Here is an 18619-nt window from a genome sequence, read left to right on the forward strand (position 1 = left end):
CTTTTCATCAATAATTTGCGAGTTCGTCCAATCGGTTGTAGGGACATCGGACAGCTCGTGTATCACGCTGGGACAAGAAAAATCGTCGAAGGCCGACGACGTTCCGTGGGTGAGGAGGGAAGTAAATCGCTGGCAAGGTGGCAAGGAACGGGGTGCGTCGGAACTGACGGCATTGTGGTCGGAGATAGAGATGGCTATCAGGTCGCGCCGCGCGGTAATTGCCAGGAACTACGGGGGGAAATTAAAGCTGCCCCGGTCTTCCGGCGGTCCATTGTCGGGACTCGCGACACTGTTCCCGGTACCGTTCTATTTATCAGGAACGACCGCCGAATGGAGGGGTTTCGGCTGATAAGCTCCGTGTCACTGTGTCACCGGAATCGAAATGCTGCCAGTATTCTGCTTTTTTTCTAAGTCTCTTTAATTTTGTCTTTCATGATTTTACGCAAATACTTAAATTAGTACACATTGAAATTTTGTTTATTTTTATAAATGTGTATAAATGTGGGAACTGAATGATAAAATTCGTGATTAGAGATTGTATAGAAAGAAATTTTTATTAATAATTTTGATTTATTTTTTTACAATTCGCACCGATGATGCGATGCTCAGTATCTGTATTTGCTGGTATTACAGTTGAATATCCGAACAATAATTGATATCTTTTGATTTATTTTGTACTGTAGATTACTAAATAAGATTATTCTTATCATAAGTTTTTTTTATCTAAATTGGAAATGATAAAATAGCGATGTGAGTGTATATGTGTGTGCGCGCGCGCGCGCGCGTGTGTGTGTATGGTGGACATGGGTGTGGTATAAATGTATGTATTTACAGAAGGATTACACTGACAGGGAAGTTGCAAAGAAATAATCGTACATTTTATCAGATTTATTAAAATATCTTAGGAAACTAGCTACTCAAACAAATATAATAATATTAATAACAATTTTAATATTTGTAAAGTAATTTCTTCTTCATATTCATCACTATTTTAGTATTTTCTGAAATCGATGCACAAATGTCTTCATAACTTTTACGATTTGGGTATTTGTATATTTTTAAAGAGAGAAAGCGAGGGAGAAGTCATATCTTTATACTTATCAAAGAAAAAACTTTGAAGAAAGACTCTTTTACATTCGTATATGTCTGCAACTGCACTTGTGACACCATCTATTCTTCAGAATAAGCGTTGAATAGTTTGCCAGGTTTTTGTGATACACTGAGAGAAAAATGGTATTTGTAATTATTTCAATTATTTATTAAAATAATTACGATTAAATGTGCTTCAATTTTAGCTACTGCTGTAGTGTTAATAATAATTATATTTGTAGTTCAATATGAATAATATATAGCTGGCCGAAAATGACTATAAATTATGGTTGTGATAATTACAACAATTTTTTTCTGCCTTATAAATGCCTTATGTGTGGACAATTAGCTTCATTCGGTAGCATACATCTTTTTTGTGTGACGCTAAAATGTATACCACCCTCGCACTCTTTCTGGATCCAAAGAAGTTCTCCGTTAATTCTTGTACATTCGTCATAAAAATTGCAGAAACAATCATGAATTCTTCGATTGCCTTCTACGCATCTAGAAATAATTTCTCCATTGCATTTTCCATTAATCCTGTCCCTAACACATTCCTGACATGTGCGACTGAAGCATGTACCGGGTGGACAATTAAATGGTCCGGATGCGCGTCCATTTGCGCACTCTAGATACTGGCAATCGTTCGTTGGATTATTTATTTTTTCTGGCGGCGGAAATGTTCCATTTGGATACTCTATTGGGCAACTTGCGCAACCGGCCTGCCATGGCCAATCACAAACCTGCAGGCGTCTATTGTAATGCAATCTCGACACTGGATCTCCTTCGATCATCAAGGGACATATTTGGTTGATACCTTGTCCTAGTTTACACTTGTAAAATAACACGCAATTATTTTCATGCGGGATGTTGGTTGTGGTGTTCCTCCAATTTGGTTGTGGCAATGGGCATACTGTAGGAACGTCATCCACGAAGACTTCTTCCGAAAAATCCTGGTCGGAGTCCACGACGCTCACGGCTGAAGCTGCCAGGAAGGCGATGGCGACGTATATTCCTATACAGAACAAAAATCACATTGTAAAAGTATCAATTGTGAATACGGGCGAATCATGATTTAACCGACTTTTATTACAATCGAATGAATGCGTCAGATATTTATATAATAAAATTGGATTTTTAAAAATTTCCGACACATAGCGTGTCAATATGTCATTTGATCATTTTAATGATGATTTTATTATAAAAAGATTTTTAACGCTTACCCTTCATCGCCTATCCTTTACTTAATCCGGACTAAGAAACGTATCGTTCGTCTTATTAACACCTCTCCGATTCGTTTAAATGTGACTGATGGCACTCAAGCGGCTTTTATAGCCGCTTGAATTTATAGAATATTATAAATATTCATATCATGTTATCACAAGGACAGATTTTATCTATCGAAGATATACTTTCCTCGAAAAAAAAAAGATCATTAGTCACATTATTTCGCAGAAAAATTTTTATGTCAGAGACATTTGCTTTTTTTAGGCCACGAATATTAAACAATCTGCAATTATAACTCAATCATAAGTCGATAATTTATGAACTAACACAAAAAATTTGAATTAAATTAAACTTTATATCACACTGTATTTATCGTGTAATTTGATTTCAATCAAATATGATTTATATTTATTATTGATAAAAGATATGTAGTAAGTTAATAAGACATCACAAGGTCAACCTTGAATGATTTTAGATAATAATCGGAACTCGTAAAACGTTTTATCATTAAAGCTTTCTATGTTAATATTAGAATTTTTAATTGTTGGACATTTGAAGTCGTAAAAATGGTGAAATTACACAACATTGAAGTATTTTATCTATTTAACAGAGTTTTATGTTTAAGGAAGACAATGTTAAGATGCGTACAATTCATTTTTCCGATAAAAAGATTATTTGAATTTAGAAATAAAGTAAAAATATTCTAATTATAATGATATTAATTATAATTAAGCAAGAAAATTCAAATAAGTTTCTTTGATAATATATTACATTTTGATTTAATTAGATTTCTGCAATTTACGCATACATAGATCTTGAATTTAATATAACTTTTTATTACTTAAACTTTAAAGTTTTGCATAAAAGATTTTATTTGATTCTTTGCTCTTGATATTATTAAGGTACACAATTGGCATTTATGATATATATGACATAAAACAAAATAAAAAATTAATTTAAAAAATGCGATATCATATAAATTAAGATGCAGACTTAAGATGCATTGCGCTTGAGCGAATTTGACAATTAAGATAGTTAATCTATATTTTCGCGGTCTATGTGATGTCTTTTCTATGTGATGATTATCTTTTATGCCGAAATTATCCATGAACATTTTAAGTTAATTGTTGCTGATTATAGAGGTAAAATATATTCATACAAGTGATCTCTTTCTCTCTGTCTCTCTCGTGTGAGAATATCGAACGTACAAATGATTTTATCATAATACTCTAAGAAAGTGTTACATGTGAGCTTAGTCACAAAAACATGAATAAGAGCTCTTCTTTCACTCAACGTACTTATCGTTGAGATTGACACTGACGTATCGTTTATATCGCGTAATCAGTATTTGCCTTGGTGTAAGGTCCAGCTCGTCTGATAAAATTTAAATATATACGACAATGACGATCGTGTACATTTTAAGCCATTATGATAATCGACAAAAATATGAAAAGGACATTAATATCTCTCTTATCTAGATTTTTTTTAAATACTGACGTATATCTTCTTGTATGTGACAAAATACACATGATGAAATAAGACATTATGTGTAAAAAATGTGTACTTCTAATTAGTTGCGAGCAAAGAGCGATCAGAATTCTGTACCATTTAATATGAAAAAATTCATCTTAAAAAAAAAATCTCTTTAAATCTTAAAAATTAGAATCTGTTTTTCGTCTTACACTTATAAAAATGTTGGTGTGAATTATATACTATGTGATATCTATACATACATTTCTCACTGGGTTGATATTAATATTAACACTGTAGGTTTTAAATCCACTCTATATTGGTATTAATCTTAACACGATAAGAATTATATAAATACTTTGTAGTGTTAAATCTACACTGATAGGATTTTTTAGAGTGTACGATTTAAAGTCTGCCTGTATCTGCGTATCATTCAGATGTTTTCATTATTATTATTTCATATTGGTTGCATATTTAAAAACATCTAATTTCCGCATTTGGATAATATATCCATATATCGATAATATCGATTTTTTTGAACAAAAAGTTGTTGCAATTTATTATAAGAAAAATATCATAAATCTAGTAGTTTTATATCTCATTCGCTATCATGAATTTTCGCGTATGCTATATCGCTTCTCCATAACATTTTGTTGCTACTATATATACGTTATTTTGTCCCGTATTAGTGTAACTAATAAATGACTCGCGTGTCCGAGTTCTCTATGTGTAGGCAGGATCGCCCAAGATAGACGAACATGTACGGGTGAAGTACATTAATCAAACAGTATGATACGCGATCCTTAACCCTTCCTTGCCCTTCCATCTCTTCGTCTATTGCAAGTTCGCGTTACGGTCGAAACAAATTCATGGCTAGGGCTGCTGCTGAGCATGGAGTCATCTATTCACTTTTCGCTATTCTTCGCTTGCGATAACTTATAAATTCTATATTTTTACTGACATTCATCTTGAATCGATAGTGCAATTTAAAATTTTCTTTGTTAATTGGCAACAGCAACTTAAATTGTGCGAGAAAAAGCAAATGGTCTTATTGTACTGAAATTAAAAAAAAAAATCTATGGCTCCTGGTAAAAATAAAAAAGAAAAGTTAATGCTTCAACATGTTTAAAGTTTGGTTTCTTTTCGGAAATATCAGAGATTGAAATAGGCACATGGTATTATGCTGAAAAGTAAATCGATCGATTCGTAACAGTTTGCCGGTACGGCAGATAACGCGCATGCCACGCCGCATCAATATCGAGGATGCGGGATATTTGCGTATACCTCGTCTTGATTCATTATTCCACCTTCATGAATATATCGCGCTATCGTCTTCCGCGTTCACGTGTAGCTCCGTTTTCAATTTTCTCCTCGTGAACCACTTCTCTTATGAGCATGACGATACTTACGCTCGCATTCATAGAGATTCGTACCTATTTATATGCGTATATGTGCATCGCCATATGAGTACAATATGTATTATATGTGTATAATTTATATACAGAGTGTTTCAAAATTCGCGACTTAAAATATTTAAAAAAATAGTAAGATAGTTTTTGGAAAATTAAGTAAACAAACTATTTGTAAATTTTAAATAATAGTTTCTGAGATATATAAAGATTTAAATATAACCAATCACAGACTACGTGTAGATAATAATCAATGAATATCAATGAACATGCTGAACCACCATCAACTCAGTACCACTCATTAATACTATCACACGCAATTCATGATCAGATGATCTATCTAAACGTAGTCTGTAATTGATCATTTGAATCATTATTATTATCTCAAAAATTACTACATAAATAAAAATTTACGGATAACTTTTGTACTTAATTTTTCAAGAACTTGCTATATTTTAAATCATCCTATATACACAAGGTGGTCCATTTACTTGAAATTGTTCCACTTTTTTCTGAAATATTTTTTTCATCAAAAACAAGTGAAATATTCAAGATTTTCAAATTAAGTGGACCATCTTGTACATATATTTTTTATGAGTATATGTATATACATATATATATATATATGTATATACATCATATAGTATACATATATATGTGTGTGTATATGTATACAAACATACCTATACTAATGCGCACGTATGTTCGCACGCATAGTTCGCGAATGTGTATTATGCACATCAACGGAGAGCGCATCAAGGGAAAACAGATCGCGTACATACATTTCTACATACATAGAGACATATATATATATATATATACACACATACACATACATATACGTATATATGTATACACACACATATATATATATATATACACATTATACAGATATACACATATATATGAATCCAGATATGTATATATATATAAATGCGAAAAGCATATATATATACACACACACACACACACACACCAAGCCGCTAGATATATATAGACTTGTACATAGCAGAGAGCATAGGCAGGCTGGTTGCGGATAATTCAGGCAATCAGCGTAATGTTGCGGCAGTGAGGACCCTCCAGCCCTCACTACGTATATAATACGATACCTACCTACCCGCCCCGGACCAAACGGTGCGGCAGCAGCGGTGGCAAGCTTCTAGATACGTAACTGTGGAACCCGAGTATATACGCGGCCCCATCGGCCGGCTATCTTGCTTTCTGTATACGCAACTACGAGAGTTAGGTAATAGCCTACTCGTGCCTATGGAGTTCTCTACCGGGTGATCTGATGCGAAGACACTGCGACCGAATTACGAGACTCGACTTCCGGGATTTGCATTCTATTCTGATAGAACGGCGGCTCTTTCCAATCAGACTGATTACGCGCGAAAGCCGCAAGTTTCAGGTTTTTTGGAATCATTTCTGATAACTCGCGAAATAATACAGATTATGGATTACGCTATCGCATAGTGATATCAAGTGCCGAGATATTTGATATTGGATTTTTCGTTGATTATGAGAAAATTGCAAATGTACAGTTAGAAAATTTGTGTTTAACACATTTTACACGTTCCAAACGATTCTTTCAAATTTTTGTGTTAATTTTAAATGAATATAAAGTAAAAAGTAACACAAATATTATGTTAAAAATTAACAGAAAAAACGTGACATTGACACAATTTGTAAGGGATTATACTTTTTCGTTTAAATTAACATTTATGAATATGTTAAATTATGTTTAAATATATTAAATTAACACATACATTTTATTTATTTTTTTTTTAACTTACATAAAAAAACATAAAACACTTACATAAAAATTTTTGTATTAGTTATTCACATGTATAAATTGTGTTATTTTAACACTAAGAAATGTTGAGAATATTCATTTAACACAAAATATTCAAATAATACTATCACATTATATTAAATTAACATTCAGATATGTTAAACATTCAACACAAAATTTTTAACAAGAACTTGAGTGGACCATTTCTAACACAAATACAAAATGTTTTTTTTTACTATGTACCTACTAACATGTGTGAATTGGATCATGTTTATACATAAATCGAAATGAATGCAACGCTTGTGGCGTATAGTTGGCACAACAACACACGTCATCATAGTGAGATTGTTTCGAATCGCCTAGCTTGGTGGATCAAGGATAGACCTCGAATGACAATGCATCGAGTACTCTTGAAATGTCCCGAAATGCAGGATCCACTCTCCCTCTCGCATTTCCCTGTCTGTTTCACGCTCGTGTGTGTCTCGCTCTCTTGTCCATCTTTTTCCCCTTTCCCTGTCCTGATTTATTGATTGATGATAATTTGCCATTTTAATTTTAGATATTTATTAGCAATATACCGCCGTTATCGATTACATTACACACATACACACACACACACACACACACATATATATATATATATATATATACCTCAATTATATTATTTTTTAAATGTGTTCTAATATAGAAATCAAATACAGATTATTGTCCAATGCAGTTTAATTTTGATTCTCAGTTCAAATTCTTCATCTTTAATTCTTTTCTAATTCTAAGAAAAGAATTAAAGACGAATTATGTGATTGAAGTTTGAAGTAAAGAGTTCAAGAAAATTAAATTCATTTTACTCAAAATTGATGTTCAAATTGATCACGTCTTAGTGTTCGACAATTTAAATCATTAATGTAAAAAAATTTAAAAGAAAATAATATTTATTAGAAAACGAATGACTAACTTTTGGTTTTCTTCTTACAATCTAACTTTATTTTATTGTTTTAAATGAATTCATAGTAGGATTTAGTTATAAACTAATAACTAATTTATACCCTCGAAAGATTCGAATTATTTAAGATTCGAGCAAAAATTGAATTGCTCGAATTATTTGATTATCGAAAAAATTAGAAAAGTAGTTAAATGAGTACTAATTTGGCATTTAATATGATATAGAAATAAAAAAAGATGGAAACTAAAGTCTAGATTGTGCCGATTATATCAGATTTCACAGATTATTCGCTCGTTCGAAGTTCATCAAGATTACGAAAGTTACCTTGCTAATTATCTTATTGAATTCTGTGATAAGATTAGTTTAATACTCTAACAAAAATGCGCTACTTTAATTCTATTCTGAGATGATCTAAATAATTACACAGAATAATAGTTAATAAAGTTTAAATAAAAGCTTCAAAAAGTTAATGTTTTTCTATTAATATTTTATATGTATATTGATTTAAGTATTCCATATTAATACATTTGAGACTTCCATACTTGGGTATTTTTTTTAAAAAAGTTACATGATTTACGGATTATCTCCATATTTTAAATAACAAAATTACAACATTTATCGATATATCATACGGAGATAACCATTAATCGCGTAAATTTCATACATTATTATAATCATTAATTATTGTATAATCTGGCATATAAGATGCATATTATTATTTATTAAATATTTATTATTATTTATTACTTGATTAAATCAGTCAAGGATCTGTGGGATGTTATTATCTGTATCATTGATGAGATGTTATTATCTATCCGAATTTTACGAAATTAGTGATATTTATCTACCGATCAATAAACTGACTGATCCGTTGAACGACATTCCTCGCGTATCTCATTGTTGGTTTGCCAATCCCACTTCCTCAAAGTACGATAAAATCCCTCGCTCTGTATATTCTTCGCCTCTCCTCCCTCCCCTTCTTGTGCAGAACAGGAAGCTCTGGCATTTCATCCTTTCAACAGACTTTCCAGAAATCGGATAGGTTAGACTTATGCGAAGAACTATGGTTGATGTCTCAAGTATCGCCTATAATGTTGCCATAAGAAATTGAAAGACATCAATGTTTTTAATAATATTAAGGTGTCATTAAAATTTTTAAGCATTATGTGCGAAGTAAGAAAAAATAATATTCAGTGGAAAATGCATGCCACCCAAATCAATATATCATGGATGTTATACTTGATTACTCTGTAACTTATTCCTAGTTAAGTATAATGGAGTCGAAAATTAAAATAAATGATGCTCGTTTTAAAGACGGTACTCTACAATTTTTGTCTTACGAACTTGGAGGAATTTACACGGAGTAAGCTATATAAAAGCAAGCTATATAAAGGAATCAGTACATAGTGGAATTTTAATTTCGTTTAACGTCATGTGATGTTTATCTCAGCGGATATTTTTTGATATGAAGTGCTAACAAAGAGATATTTAATGATAAGAATCGAAAAAGATTGTGACAACGACAAATATATTATAAAAGTGCTAACAATTTTGAATAAGAGTGATTTCTAAAATATTTTACTTGTATTATTTTATCAGTTAAACGGGCGTCACTTAGAAGCTAACAGTTTCGAATAACGAAACCACATTTTCGCTGAAGAAGAAATCTTCGCGATAAGTCACTACCAGTGTAACTTTGGAAATCAAAGAAGAATTTAAACACTCGTGGCGCTTAATTTTTCCTTCTGCCGCGACTTTATCGCGGTCGGAAATCTCCCACTTTCTCTCTCCCCCTCCCCCTTCCCCTCCCCCTTTTCCTCGCTAATTTCCTCGAGCGGAATCGGGAGGAATAAGCGATCTGCACGCTGATAGCCAGAAACTCGCAAGGAAAAGTTTCGCGTCTCCGTTCTTCGTGGTTCCTTTTTTTGGGTATTCAGCGGAAGTCGCGGGTTTCGCGCTCCTCTTCTTTCTCTCGCCTTTTCTCATTCGCGGTTGACGATTTCTTTCGGGACGCCCGACCGCGCGGAGGACCATCTTCAAAGGACCCAAAATTACTTTCTGGATAAGCTGGATTAGGATTTGCACCGCGTCCCAGATTAGACCCACGATGTACTCACGGCCTGATTCCTCCAGGATCTGTTTCCCGCGGCGTGGAAAGTTTTATTTGTCCGACAGGAATAGTTCGCGTCGGACGAGAATTGTAGAATATTTTCCATGTATAATAACTCATAATTATCCGAAATTTATTCGCGAAAATTGCTCACGTAATTAATAACTGACTTTGGCAACTGTATCTTTTATTCTTTATTTTTCATGATTATGTACTCTGAGAAACCCATTTAGTTGAATCAATGAATTTCTTGTTTGGATATGGGCAAATAAATTCTTGATTGATGCAACAAAATAATTGAGTTGAAACAAAACATTTGGTTATTGTAATGTTTTACTTGTTTCTGATAAACATTAACATCCGATAAAGTTGTTTATCAGAAATAAAGTTTGTTCAAATAAGAAATTAATTGATTCAACTAAATGGGTTTCACGGTGTATAGTTTATACGTATACGTGCATGTAATTGATTTGGCATTTTTTTTTAACAGCACGTCACTTTGTTAAGCGCGTCGAAAGTCTCGTTTTCGCTTGTTCTTGTGGCCTTTCTCTTTTCCCAACTTTTTGGGACGCTCCTTTCAACGAATCTGGCACGCACAGTTGCGAGATCCGAAGTCGCATTGGTAGGCAGAGCGTGGGACGAACTTTAAGAGGGTTGCTTTTGTTGAGACGTTCGCTACCCTTTAAACCGCCTCCTATCCTTACTCTCCCTTCGTTTCTCCATCCTGCCTCTTCGTGTCCCTCGCCGTTTCGTCCCGCCCTCGCGCAGGACTTTTCTCTCTCTATCCTCCTCTTTCCTTTGCACCCTTGGGAAACCGGCTCTCTCTCACTTCCCCCCTGTCCCTCTTTGCCTCCCTCACCGATGGGTGAGTTCTCGCCGCCGTCTTCTCCTCTGCTTTTCTCGACGAAACCCGATGGCGAAACCTAGGCGACCAGATTAGAAGGGGCTGAAACCCGCGCGCGTCGACGGCGGGACTTTCGTGATTTCCACTCAGGATTCGTATCTCGCGCGCGTACAACGTACCCTCTCGACCGCTGCTACTTCGGGGAAACAATGGCGGAGGTGAAGGCGGAAAGCGTACCTACAGAGCGATGGAAGACTGATCGAACTCGAAATGGCCGGCCACGAGAGAGCCGGCATTTACCCTGGAAGTGTAGCAACGTAAAACTCACGCTCGACGAGTTTCAAAGTACAATTGAACGAAAAAGAAAAGGAATAGGAAGAGAAGGGAACATGTTAGTCCGCGAGACGTTAGTTTTTTAATGAAATGTGTGTCGAGCGTGTGTGAAAATTGCGGGATCCGTTTAAATTCAATGTAACGACGAAGCTGGAACATGTATAACAAGTTTGCGGAATTCGCTTCTCTCTCTCTCTCTCTCTCTCTCCTTTCGAGCACTATGTTTTTACAGCACAGCATGAATTTTACGTTCAAGTTGTACGATAAAAAATGCAGGACGGATTTGTTTGTCGGCAGTTTTTTTTCTCGTCGACTCTCCTGTTTCGGAATTCTCCTGATTATTTTACGTGAAAACCTGTCAAGCTAGCCACCAAAATATTTTTTCGTTCTATTTTACTTTTCCATATTTTCTTTTTTAATGTATGTTATTTTCTTTATCAAAGTCAGAAAAATAAGGCAAATTAGTGAGTATTTATTTAACAACAAAACATGTTGTTGGTTATGTTAGTCTACGTCTTTAATGTGATTACTGCGAGGCCGCATTGTTGTAGACGATAATTAACGGCAATTAAACGAAATGCAACCACGAATACTAGTACTATCGAAACTCAACGACAAGCTCGTGGCTGACGATGTGAGTGCTTGGCGCTTTTAACGAAATGGCACAATGGAGAGGGTTGCCGCGGTCAGCACGTTTTTTGACAATATTTTGCGTAATTGAGCAGCGGCAATAAATTTCGGTTGAATTATGCCCGCGCGAGGAAAATAACTGAAAACTGTCCAACTGTTCCCATCCATTATTTACATCGTTTAGCAAATTTTACTGCTCCCGGGTGGTGTTGGCCGCGCCATGCCAGATATTTTCTCTCTCACCGTCGCTGTATCCGTATTGTGTGCGTGTCTGTGTACGGCGTGTATAATTGTGTGGTGTACGGCGTGTATAATTGTGTGACGTGCGTACGCGAAAATACAGTCGGCCATTTATTCGCGCGTACAGCGACCAGGGGGACGAGAGGCACGAACGAACGAACGAACGAACGAACGAATTTACGATTTCATCGAATTCCCTCGTTAATCGCCGGTATATGCATTTCCGGACTTTACGGCCGACCGAATTCTCTCGCTAACACCCCGACGAGATTTAATGAGACACCCGGTAGAACTATCGTATCTCCTTCATTCTCTCCATAATCTGCGCCGATTTTATACGATCGGAGCTTATTATTTCCCTAAGAAAATAGAGATAAATGAGATAGGGAGGGCGTCGGGAATACAATAAGGAAAAGCGATTAATCCGCAAGACGCGTCGAGAGACGACAAGACTCCAGTTACTCGAGTGTTGAATAAATTAGATCAATCAGTAGTACTTGGAAACGATTGAATGACGTAAATTAAAACATGGAATCGTTATGTAACAAAGAATGGTTCGTAAAATATTTTCTGGATGCGTTTGACATTCCGGATAACGTGACATTTAATGTCACGCGCGACGAAGATTTATTAGCAACCGATTACGGAGGATCAATGACGTACTAAATTGCACGGAACAAATCTGATAAGTGAGTAGCGGAAAAAATCCAAAAATCGCTAATGACATTTATGTAACATACTTTTCTGTTATGATTTTTGTCCATGTCAAAAAATTTGCTGAAATATAGTTCCGTCAAACCCTTTCGGAACTTTCTAAAAGTTCCAACTCTCGTTACGCGCCCGAACTTTTCCCTCTTTTTTTTTCTCTCTCTCTCTCTCCATAAGAACCGCTTCCCGTGAGAATATTCATGAACTCTTGCGGTTTCTATATCGCATTGTCCTGGAAACAAATCTCCACGCGAAACAATATTCATTGTTGGGCTGCGCAAAGTAACATGCGCGTGCCAGTGTCGTATTAATATTGGCGCGGCGTGAACAACAGTATGATTTTTCACGGGGTGGAAACACTCATGGGTTAATAAAGTGACTCGATCGGCGTTGCAATGAACAGAGTCGCGCGGCAGCTTGTATCTCGCATAGTTGGATAGGTATTTATCAAACAATAGCCAGATACCCCTCGAACTAGCTGCGGGTCGAGCCGTTAACCAAACATATGTACTGCAATCAGATTTCGTCGATTGTGCTATAGTTAAATTGGATAGTTTCGATCGGTAATTTAAGTTGCCAAATCGACATTGAACTCGAAACGTTGAGTTTATTCTGACACTTTTTTCCTTATTCACATAACATATCTTAAAATCATCGTATTTAATTGATCGTAATTAAGCATGCTAATTCACTGACGAATATTAACTCTTAAATGCCTTTTTGGTTTGGCATATCAAGTTTTCTTTTTTCATTGCTTATAATTTTTATATTGATAAAGATACATATATTTGCCTGATAACGTTATGTCTCTTAATATTTGGCGTTTCAAATAAAAAAATTGTTTACGATATATTTATTTTTATAAAAGTTCTAAATAATTGAATTGGATATGCTATATCAAAATGTTATTCTCGTAGTGTATTTATGAGTTTATTGCCCTTCTTCATATTTTATATTTCACGGTAAATCAAATTTTAGGATTATTGCAAAACGCAATTATTTATAATTTGAATAACATTTGAATAGTATTCGAAATATAATGACTATTTCAATTTATTTCTCTTTTCCTACATAAAGCAGACCTTACACGTGGAACGCGTTAACGTATTGATCTTGCCGGAAATTATACGCTTCGTCGCCATACTACGTATACTATATTACTTACTACGTTGGTTTGTTTAATGCTTTCTTGTGTATAAAATAGGCCGTACCGTATCGCGAACACGTGGATTATATTAACGGATCGATTCAGCGAGTGACCTTGCATCCGGATACTGTGCTGTCTCAGCGATATCCGGTAGCTTACGTCTCGGTGATCACCGTGGCCGTCCGCCATTTCATTGTGTCGACGTTGTCGCTTCGTTCTATCAGTCTGTGTAATCAAGCAGGTAAATATTCGAAATATGCTTGGTTAGTACGTGACATTCTCCGTCGTTTGTCTGCTATTTTGAAGAGAGGTACTTTCACTTCAGCGGACAATTTAAGAAATTATTTCTATTGTTGTTTGTCTGTATCCATTGTTGATTGCTGTCACTTACTGCATTTGAAATATCGTTTTGAATAACAATGAGATTTTTAGACACCTTGATGTTTATACCAATATATGATAATTTATTAAAACCTAATAATTTAATTTAAATATTTAAATCTTAACCTATGTAAATGTTTGCTATAGAATGTTCGGTCTCATAGTTTTTTTTCTTAGTTTACAGTCATCAGAAACGAATAATTATGTTATCAGGAATCGTGCGTAATAAAACATTTAAATAAAACATTTTGTGAAAATGACAGAAAACAAAAAATCTATTAAATAGCGTGTCGCAAAATTATTCGCCAGCAGCTTTTTAAATTAGCGACGTGAACATACGATCACGCGACGCGTGATCATTCGATCGGCCGATTCCGACATCGGCAATGTGGCCCCCGCGGTCATCCGCCATTTCATTGTACCGAAATGGCCGCAGCGTTATCAGCCGACGTAATCAGGCAGGCAGGTATATATACACATGGAACGTGGCGATATACGCGTATTATGCGTGCGTATGTGCACGCGCGCGTGCATGCGTGCTTGCATACGTACGTGCGTGCGTGCGTGCGTACCTGCTGCGTGCGGATCTGTGCGTGTCGAGATAGAAACGAGGAAGCTATAGGAAGAAGCGAGTGGGAGAGTGAGCAGCGGAGAGGGATAAGGAGAGAGATAGAGGAGGAAAGCGAGAGAAACAGAGAAAGAGGGTGAGAGAGAGAGAGAGAGAGAGAGAGAGAAGTAGCCCTCCGATTGGTCCACGCTAGGACCCCAACCTCCGGCACGCACGTAACACAGCCAGATCGATACGCACTGCCCAAGTCACCGTCCCTCTTCGTCTTTCTCTTTCTACTCTGTTCTCTCTCGTTTCTCTCTTTCTCTCATTTTCCTCGTCCCTCTTCTTCTCGGTTTCTTCTCCATCTCCATTCCACTCATATTCTCTCTTCTCTGACTTCCTCCTTCATACCTTGCTCCTCTTCTTTTAACCCATTTCTTCTTCTATCTTGCTGTGCTCAGGCAGGCCGTGATTGCCTCTCTGTCTTACTACAGTTTGCATTCTAAATTCATTCCTCTCTCGTAACCTCGCTCATTCCAGCCACGCTCATGAACAACCATCTACAACGTACTCTAACGATAACTGCCCTCTGTCATTCGAACTTCAGTCTTCCTAATATCTCGTGTCTCTTAAAATCTATTGAGATGATAAGACTCACGAAATTACGGCACGATTTCAAGTATATGCAACTTATAATTCCATATATTTTTTTCAGTGTTTAAACTGTCTTGAGTGAAAACATTAATTTGATTATTTTATTATATAATTGAAACTTTCACGACTCTCACATTCTTAATATTTTTTTTAAAGCTTTTTCTTTTCTATTGATCCATACGGCTTCACCCGCCGTCTCACCCACGTCGATTTCATCCCTCGAGTTTCTCGAGGCGATCTACAGATTCAGCGTGAACGCCTCAAAGAACCTCGTTCCTTCCCAGCGAAAGTGAAGCTACGACCGTCTTCGCGTGTAATCCGACAAAACGTCTAGTCCGCAGAGTATCCGCGACTTCTCACGGGGATTTGTGGGTCTCCTCTTCTCGCGGTCATTTTTCAACGATCGCGCGCAAGCAACCGGGCGCACTCGTCGTGAGCCGTAATCCAATTAAAGAAAAGCCCGGCGCGGCGATTGTGTCGCCTAATCGACGAACAAGGCGCCGCGTTATTACCCGCCCCTTCGCCGCGGGGCACAATGCTTCCTGGCGGATCGGCGAACAATGGACGAGCGGCGAATGGATACGTACGCAGCGCGTACTAGTAATGAGGGAGCCCGATCAACGGTAATACCGGGTGTCCGCGCGCAAAAGCGCGGTGACTTCTTGTTTCCGCGACAACAATCTTCCCGCATTCCCGGTTCGTGTCGGGCTTATTCCGCCCGCTATTTCCCCTCGTTTTCCCTTTATTGTCTTGTTCATAGATCCGAACATTGTTAGTCCAATAGACTACGCAATGATACATGATTACCGGATCGTTAGACGCATTCGTCGGTGATTAATCTCTTCCCTCGCTTTTTCTTTCTCTTCATATCTCTGCCGCCTCCTTTCCAGTCCCAACTCCTCCGCTTCGACAGTTAACCAACTGCAGGACCGCGAACTGCGTGAGAATCTCCTCATCGACCGTACATAGTGCTCCAATAAAGCATTATCGCGTCCGATTCTGACAGAGAAAGGGAGGGGAACTGCGCGCGATCTTTCGTTTGTGAGAATCAGCGGCCTTGACTTCTGATCCTCGGGGAAATTGGAGATTGTACGGGTCCGTAGGGTGCAACTAACGGCGTGCAACAGGCATCGGTAATCGGGCAGGACCCCATCGTGTTTACGGGGACGTCGAACTCGACGGGAGATACGATTAGTTGTTGTTCAGTTTCCGATAATCCGACAAGTCATTTTCTTAATTCTCGAATACGGGAAAGGATGGACGGTGATATTTGCCTGACATCTATTCTTTATCTCAGAATAGTTGTTTTGTAGTTTTCAACAGCAGGAGAATATAAGATTGTTTAACGTTTACGTGAAGCAAGCGTAATACGTGTTTTTCGTATGAGCTCTCAGGAGAGGAACGGATGAAATAATATTCTGCGTCAAACGCGGTACCTGTTTATGAAGTAACGCTTGCCTAACTCGTGCGGGGAGCAATGGTGCCCATTGCGGTGAAATAATTGACGCCAACGCCTGACAGTCTTTATCGGATGTGACACGTTAGTTTAAATAGATAGAATTTTGTGTCGAGAGGTCGAACTGTCCTCGGAATAGCTTCGATGATGAAGAGTGGTGCGAATAAAAAGTAAATATAGGCAACAAAGAGTAGAAATGCTGATAACGAATGGCGCTATGACGAGAGTTACCGAATAAGGTGGAACTTGCGTGTACCCTCCGAATTATTCTATCAATCATACGATTTTTTATGATATATCAATTAAATATCGTCCTGGATAAATCGGTGGCGACTCTAAAAAAAGATTACTGCGACAGTAAGCTCGCCTGAAATTCTAAACGTTGATATGTATAAAGTGCATTATTATCAGATTGTTTCAGCTTTAATAGTTCGCAACAAAAGTTACAATGATATACTTCAATCATTTCTAATTTTTCACACATTCAAAACCAGTGTATCTTCTTTTCCATAATATTTTAAGTAGAAATAAATTTACGAAGCAAATCGTGGACGACAAAGTTGCGACACGGATGAGAGATGATGAGCGAGAAGTACAAAATGGAGGGGAAAAAAATGGATAACCCTCCCTCGTATAACTGGATAAATCGTCGGTTTGTCGCTCGCCCGGGTTCTCAGTTACTTTTTACTCGATGTCGCTACCCTTCGCGTGGCGGTGCGATGATGTATGTGGCACGTGATTTATATCTTCTGCGAGGATATATTAAATGAGAGGAAAGGCGGACGAAGTGACTTATGCATATGATACTTATAGTCAAGATTCGTTTTGATCTTGCGCGGATTTATCTCAGCAGATGTCATTTGTAACGTCGTTACCACGACATTTTGTTCAACTTATTTATAATCATGACAGTCTATCTGATTTTGAAAATCAGTATCTTATCCTAAAAGTCGAATAAAAACATTTTTTGGTGTACCACGTTAGAAAAGAAGTTTTATGTCGTATACATATGTATAAATTTTTAATGCAAAAATGAAAATAAGAGGAACAATATCCAGTGGTCTTGATTTTAACAAATATTGTCAAGGTCATGACATTGAACAGTATTCAAAAGGTTTTAGTCATCGTTTGGGCACCTTGAGTGATGCTAATGCCGGTGATAACTTTCAAACCTTATAACTCAAAAAATATTTCGTCATAGTATTTTGGAAAGATCTCGAGGTGTATTACGAGAACATGTATGAAAAATGGGGAGTTCTATTTAAAATTCAAAGTTATCCTTATCCTGATCTTGACAAGGCCACCAAAGTTGAACTAATAATACTATGTTATGTCCCTTCGAAGTCACAAAACTTTTGTCTAAAATGCAAATTTTTCTCTAAAATGCAAGAGATATTTCAGATGATCAATTAAAATGGGACACTCTGTGTATACATATATATAAAATATAACTCGAGATTTCTTTTTAAAAGTGTACCTTATATCTATATAATTTTATCAGCACAAGAAATATAAAAAAAGATAATGCTCGTTTATTTATCTGACGTTCTATTCCCTTAAAAATCTAGAAAACCATGTGGGGAAACCGTGCGTCCCCATTTCCGTATCACGCATGATATCATCGTAGGAAATGTGGATT

General features: G+C 36.6%; 1 protein-coding gene across 1 annotated transcript; it reads right to left on the reverse strand.

Moving 5' to 3' along the window:
- Positions 1 to 873: 873 nt before the first annotated feature.
- LOC105147000 (uncharacterized) lies at positions 874 to 2428 on the reverse strand. The gene is made up of 2 exons (XM_011057687.2): positions 2313 to 2428; positions 874 to 2104 (listed from the first exon to the last, which is right to left on the reverse strand). The coding sequence occupies exons 1-2, from the start codon at positions 2317 to 2319 to the stop codon at positions 1410 to 1412; spliced, it is 702 nt and encodes a 233-aa protein (XP_011055989.1). The 5' UTR covers positions 2320 to 2428; the 3' UTR covers positions 874 to 1409.
- Between the last annotated feature and the right edge of the window lie 16191 nt (positions 2429 to 18619).

This window comes from Acromyrmex echinatior, chromosome 15, assembly GCF_024713525.1.
Source record: "Acromyrmex echinatior isolate Ae372 chromosome 15, ASM2471352v2, whole genome shotgun sequence".
In the NCBI taxonomy this organism is placed as follows: Eukaryota; Metazoa; Arthropoda; class Insecta; order Hymenoptera; family Formicidae; genus Acromyrmex; species Acromyrmex echinatior.